The sequence below is a fragment of the Penaeus monodon genome, unplaced genomic scaffold (assembly GCF_015228065.2).
Source record: "Penaeus monodon isolate SGIC_2016 unplaced genomic scaffold, NSTDA_Pmon_1 PmonScaffold_18774, whole genome shotgun sequence".
Taxonomy (NCBI): Eukaryota; Metazoa; Arthropoda; class Malacostraca; order Decapoda; family Penaeidae; genus Penaeus; species Penaeus monodon.
In genome coordinates this window covers 1-6,860 of record NW_023648343.1, presented here as the reverse complement: position 1 = coordinate 6,860, position 6,860 = coordinate 1, and the positions used below count along the sequence as shown (strand labels likewise).

Sequence of the window (6,860 nt, the reverse complement as noted above, 5' to 3'; positions counted from 1 at the left end):
ATTTCTTCATATAGAATCGTGTCTCAATACAGCATCAGTTCAGTGAGATCTATAATGATAAACTTGCCTGAATGTTTACCATGGGGCTGGCTTGCTTCGAGGCATTCGAGTTTCAGGAATCTGTATCACATCATTTGTAAGAAAGTTAGAGGGTAGTACTCGAAAATCTTGTTTAATACTATTCTATATGTACCAACTCTAACAGAGAGGAACAAGCTCAAGCAGAGAAGAAAAGGCTGCAGGAATATTGCCGTAAAGCTTACAAAAAGATAAAAGAACCAGAACAGAAGAACGTTGGCAGACAATTGTCAGCGAGAAAACAGCTTCTATGTCAACACTGTAAGGTCTTTCCGAGATCGTCGTTATGAGTACAAAGGTCTTCTTAAGGTTGCAAAAAGCAGCTATCTGAGGCACAAGAAAAGGTAAAAAGTAATATATAGTGTATATTTTATTCATTATGTTAAAATTTCATTTAAGTGATACCTCATCCAAATTATTATTTTTTTCTTTCTTCTTTCTTTCTGTCTTTCAAAAGATTTATAATAGAATCAGGATGAAATATATTTTGTCAGGATCTTAAAGGCCTTTAAGATCCTGACAAAATATATTTCATCCTGATTCTATTATAAATCTTTTGAAAAGACAGAAAGAAAGAAAGAAAGAAAAAATAATAATTTGGATGAGGTATCACTTAAATGAAATTTTAACATAATGAATAAAATATACACTATATATACTTTTACCTTTTCTTGTGCCTCAGATAGCTGCTTTTTGCAACCTTAAGAAGACCTTTGTACTCATAACGACGATCTCGGAAAGACCTTACAGTGTTGACATAGAAGCTGTTTTTCTCGCTGACAAATTGTCTGCCAACGTTCTTCTGTTCTGGTTTCTTTTATCTTTTTGTAAGCTTTACGGCAATATTCCTGCAGCCTTTTCTTCTCTGCTTGAGCTTGTTCCTCTCTGTTAGAGTTGGTACATATAGAATAGGTATGTAAAACAAGATTTTCGAGTACTACCTCTAACTTTCTTACAAATGATGTGATACAGATTCATGAAAGCTCGAATGCCTCGAAGCAAGCCACCCCCATGGTAAACATTCAAGGCAAAGTTTTTCATTATAGATCTCATGAACTGATGCTGTATGACGACACTCAAATAATGATTCTATATGAAGACATGAGACTAGGAACATCTTCCTGAAAACACTACCACTGACTTTTTAAGCTCGTGGAAAGCTCTGTGGTTCCACCCGGGCTGAGCTGGTGGAAATCTTTCTGTCTCTAACTGCTGCGGGGATGCGCTGATATTCACTACGGGAGGCTGGGTCATGTCTCCTCTCCAGATCCATGGACATCTTTCTCTGACACGTTGCTCCAGGTTTGTTAAAATCACAGGCAGCACAAACAGTTTCATCCACCTAAAATAATGATCATCTTTTATTATCTTATCATATTCAATCTCTACAGGGAAGGCTTATAATCGCAGTTGACATGGCTTATGCTCTGCCAACTGGGATTTTATTTAATCAGTTCTTGTACACTGAACTACAAGTGCTTAGTCACATGGGTGTAAACTAGCAGGCCTACTGATTTCACCTGTTTACATTAACCCCTGAATATTTGGAAAGATTTTTTTTTTTATACTATTAATAATAAACACTCTCATAATAAAAATAACAATGCTAATAACATATCACTGAATGATCAACAAGAACAATAATATTGGGGAAAAAAAAATAATCACAAAAAAATTGAAGAATGGGTAAAAAGGCACAATACTAAAAAATTCAAATACACTTACATATTTTACATATACATAAATGATCCTCAACCAGGAGTAATTGTACCTCCCAGGCAAAACAATGTACATGGTAACAGGTAAATCTTTACTAACAGGGTGAGCCAAGCACAGTGTAAGTTATGCATAAATGTGTTAGTTTAAAACAATTAAACTGTTGCCATACTGAATCAGCAACACTCCCCTAATAATGTATGACTTTTTTTTCTTTTTTTTACACATTCATACACACATCTTCCTTTACCAAATTTGCCTTGTGCATAGTCTTCACAAATAAAGGTATCTTATTCTTTCCATTACCCTTATACCAATTTTTCTATTTATTTTTTTTATTTATTTACTTATTTTTTATGAGAGTAAGGATATCAAAAGCAAAGCACACCCAGCTGTTCATCATAAATGACAAAAGGAAGGGCTGAGAATCACATGTATACAAATCCCATACATAAACACAAACAGACTTGCACATAATTATAAGAATTAGTACAAACAACACAGAAAACCTTGAAAGATTCATCAGACAACAAACTTACCATAGCAGAAGGTTGGAGTCGATTTGTGAGGATAATGTTAGGATACATAGCTCCTACATCGAGATGGTAGATCAGAGGGTTCTCTAAACGGCATGGAGGTCCCGCAAGTCGGCTAACTTTGTCTTGATATCTTCAACTACCTCATCATAATTGATCACTTGATCTAAAGGAATGCCTTCTTCCACTTCAACACAGAATTTTATAGTGCGATCCACATTGTCCATTAACTTCTGAAAAGCTTCTGGAACCTGGAAATAACAAGTTGTATAAACAATTTACACTGTACATGAATTAGATCTGATCTTAAAATAATATGAATAGCATGATTAATATTAATCAAGCTTAATCAATGTCTTCATCATTATAATGAAAGAAAGAGGGAAAAAGAGAAAAGGGAAGAGAGAAAGAGAGAGCGAGGGAGAAATTAATGGTAACAGTAAACAAGAAAATTATATAAATTATTTAAATTTCATCATTATTATGTTATATAAATAACCTTTCATTAAATACTGGAGAAGTCAAATTACTTCCACTATGAATCGAGGGAATTTTTTATATACATTACATGTACAAAATAATGGTAATAACCATACTATATAGATAAAAGACTGCATTACAGTATTAAAATCTCAAGGTGAATATTTAGTTACAAAGATTTAAAAAAAAACCAATTACAATCAAATAAATAATCTTCCAAATCATATTTTTCAAAAACCAATCTTATTTTCACTCCAGTAACACTGGATAAAAAGCATAATTTTATTTCATCAAACAATGCCTAAATCATTAAGAAATCCCCACCATTCGAAATCTGCAAGGAATATCGGCACGGAACACTCCTGACTCAATGGCTTCTACGTGCCCTCCAACGTAAGTTTCGGAGTCAATCACATGGCCATCGGATGAAAGTTTATTCAGCTCTGCGACTTTCTTATTTGGATAAACAATGTTGGCATGGTAAGCTTGCACCATCAACAGTGCTTCACACAGCGTTCCAGAACCTTTGCGGAGAACCTAAGAGAAAAGATGACAACAGTAATAAATAAAATGCAAATCGGGAATTATTTGTCTACTTTCAATCATATAACCTGTAAAAAAAATTACTTAAGTAAATATGGTTTGAAAATGTATTCAATCTATTTATGTTAACAGCTCATACCTATTCCATCTTTCCCTATGCACATTTTCCTAAAATTGTCTCCCCTAAGCAATTAAGAATATCAGAGATGGAAAAAAAACACAATACAAAAACTACAAGTATTGAAACTTGGTCTCATTTTCAATAAATCTAGTTTTTGTATTGTGGGTTTTTCTTCCATAGTATCAGCACAGAAGAGTGTTTTACCATACAATATCTGATATGCAAAATACAAAAACTTACCTCATCTGGCTCCATGGGAATAATGGTACACAGAGCCACAATGAAAGGGTGGACATATTTCATGTACAAGTAGTATGTGGCCACTGCATCTGACACTGAGTAATTGGCAAGAACCTGGAAATATTTTAGAAAACTGTCAGGATTCAACACTGTTTTACAATCATATATTCAATCTGAACATTTCTTAAATCAAACAACAATATGTACTATGTAAAGTATATATTCAAATTTCAAAATACACAAGTTTTAAAATATACTAATTTACATAAAACAACGTTTAGCATTTAATTACAGCCTATAGGGCAATTATTAATCAAGTATATTCTATTCTAAGCTGTCATATAAGAATATTATATGTATCCTCTAAAAACAGGTCCTTAAAAGCAAACCCACCTCATAAGATTCCACAGACATCCAACGAGAAAAGATTATATGATAATTACCTGTGGTTGTTCAGCCGCCAATGAACACATATCCTCTGGATCTAATTCAACTGGATCATATCGCAGCTTGGCCTTGGCAACAGCTTTTAGGCCATGCGAACCAACAGGCAAGTAGGAATCTCTCTTTACCCAGCTGTTGATATAATAAATCATAGAATAAAATCTTATCCTCAATGGAAATTAGTTTTTCCTTTAGCATATATGTATAAACAAAACATGCAGTTTCAGATATATACAATATACTTTTTATCTATAAAGCATGTTATAACTTTAACTTCTTGGAAATTTCATAGAGCACCAAAAGAAGCATTTCAATCATTACAAGTGAAAGTAAAGAAAGCTTAAACTCACAAATAATAAAATAACTGAAATCATGATGGAAACCCCACATTGTAATAATCATTACTCACCACAGACAATCCATATGGATCGCAGGACGTGAAAAGTAGACACCCTCTCTGGTCTTGGAGAATCCGATTTCTCTGAACATGTCTAAGTTATGGAAAGCTGCTCGAGCTTCCACAAACGGCCAGTCAAAGAAGTCTCCGTTGTAAGTCACAAATATATGAGGCTTCACCTACAACAAATTATAATTCAAGTAATTAATAGAATAAGTCAATAGCCATTACTACTACATGTAATTATGAACCACATTAAATGTATTATTATTAAAATAAATATGTTTTACAGAAGGATGATCAAGAAGAAGAAGAAGAAGAAAAAAAAAAAAAGGATTGTTTTTCATTATCTCGCCTTTAATGAAAAGTACTAAATATATTTATACATACACTCACAGTAAGTATCATAACATAAGAAATATAAATGTAATTCTTTCACTACCTCTAGAATATGATCAAAGAATCTCTGAATAGTAGCCATTTCATTAGCTTCATTAAAAATAATGAATGGACCTTCAAACTCTGCTCGTGGTGTATACTCGAAGTCTTCCACATCCTCACTAATAATTTCTCTATTCGTTATAAGATAACCCTGTAAAGTGGAAAAAAAAGGGAATCATATAAAGAAATTCCTGAATCACTCATGTCAACAAGTACATAGCAAGCTTAATTCAGAATACACTTAATATTCATCAACTTGTAATCTTGATCATGGAGAATCTTTAATTTTTTCCATACCCCAGTTTCACTAATTTTTCTAACCACAGCTACGTCATCTCACCTGTCCATCAATCATGTATGATATCATCATAATCTGATCAGTATTTGCATCAGGGAACTTGAGAGGCAGTTTCGTGGTCTCAATATCATAAGCAAGTACAATACATCAGGCCACACCAGCAGGTCTTCACGGCGTGTTATAATGGGAGGGCCTGTACCCCCACCTTTGACAGAGTACCATAATCCCACAAAAATCTTGCAGTCAATGATACTCTCACATGGTATGGTACATCATACTCCCTGGAAATAGTGAAATATATGTATAATTGGGTGCACAGAATGAAAAAGAAGAGAAAGTAAAAAATAATATATACAAGATGAAATTTATTTCTTGGAAAATGATAAGACTGTAAAGATGTCAAGAATTAACTACAGTATTTAAATGCTTATTAACTGTAATAACATTACAATCACAAAAATAATCTAAGGAAATTTCACATGCACAATATGTAAAAACTATTTTTATGATATCTTCACAGATTATTATTAGTATCATAAACAATACTATCATTATCATTACAAAAAAAGGCATACCTAATATCAAGAAGATTTCAAAAGATCCTGCATCTTCTCCCCGATTCACTGATCACTTGCATGAGCTAACAGCATTTCGCATACACTGTCTTAGACTTGGCTGCTTCCTTATTTCTTTTTACAGCTCAGAAATGGTTTGACGTACCTGTAGGTTATTGAACATTTGGTAATTTTTACAGTATAGATGAACCTGCCAGAGAATAAGTCCTCAACCTCATGTCATGAAATTAATCAAAAAATCAAAGTTGTGGTGACTGGGTGTGTCCTTCGGGCCTGCATGAGGGGAGCGCTGATAGGGGGACACTGCCCCCCAACACCCCCTGGGAAATACTGTATGCATGGCAAAGATAGAGATGAAACACGGGAACACCGAGTGGACTTAGGCTGAGAGCAGTGCTTCCATGATCTTTTTCCTTTATTTGTGGCATCATCATTCATGTCTGCAGATCACTGTACCAACAACTGTAACTTTTATGTCCTGTGCAAGAATATCATCTTCAATTTGCCCTAACTTTGTGTGTCCATTCCATAAAGATTAACAAACATTTTGATGTACTTTATATAAGTTCATTTTAATATACTGGATTCAAGTAATGTATTTTAAAGCAACAAACTAAAATGTAGTGCTAAAATTTCAGGATCAATGTCAATAGTTCCAACACAGTTGAGGAGGAAAATATTATTCAGTTTTCCTATCAGAAATTTCATGGTAAGTGATTATAACAACAGGAAACAAATATTCAAATTTAAGGTAAATAAATCAATTGATAATTTATAATACACATACTTAACAACAAAAAAAGTTATAAGTTCTTACTTTACTAAGTCATTTACAGTGAGAAATGATAATTTTAATAAACGTCTGCTTCAAGCCTGTCAAGTGATTATCCTGGAATGAAAATTGAAATTAGAGACATTATCCTACTAATACAGATACAAGTTAGTTAAATATTTACACTAAATTAATAACTTTATGCATAAGTAATGATTT

At 33.3% G+C, this 6,860-nt stretch overlaps 1 protein-coding gene across 1 annotated transcript; it reads right to left on the bottom strand.

The window, feature by feature from the left end:
- Positions 1-1,222: 1,222 nt before the first annotated feature.
- Positions 1,223-5,944, bottom strand: LOC119569801 (DNA polymerase epsilon catalytic subunit 1-like). The gene is given in 12 exon segments (XM_037917810.1): positions 1,223-1,420; positions 2,334-2,431; positions 2,434-2,581; positions 3,135-3,347; positions 3,715-3,828; positions 4,158-4,290; positions 4,568-4,734; positions 4,998-5,147; positions 5,337-5,440; positions 5,443-5,544; positions 5,547-5,575; positions 5,919-5,944. Coding segments are annotated over 12 exon segments (1,482 nt in total).
- Between the last annotated feature and the right edge of the window lie 916 nt (positions 5,945-6,860).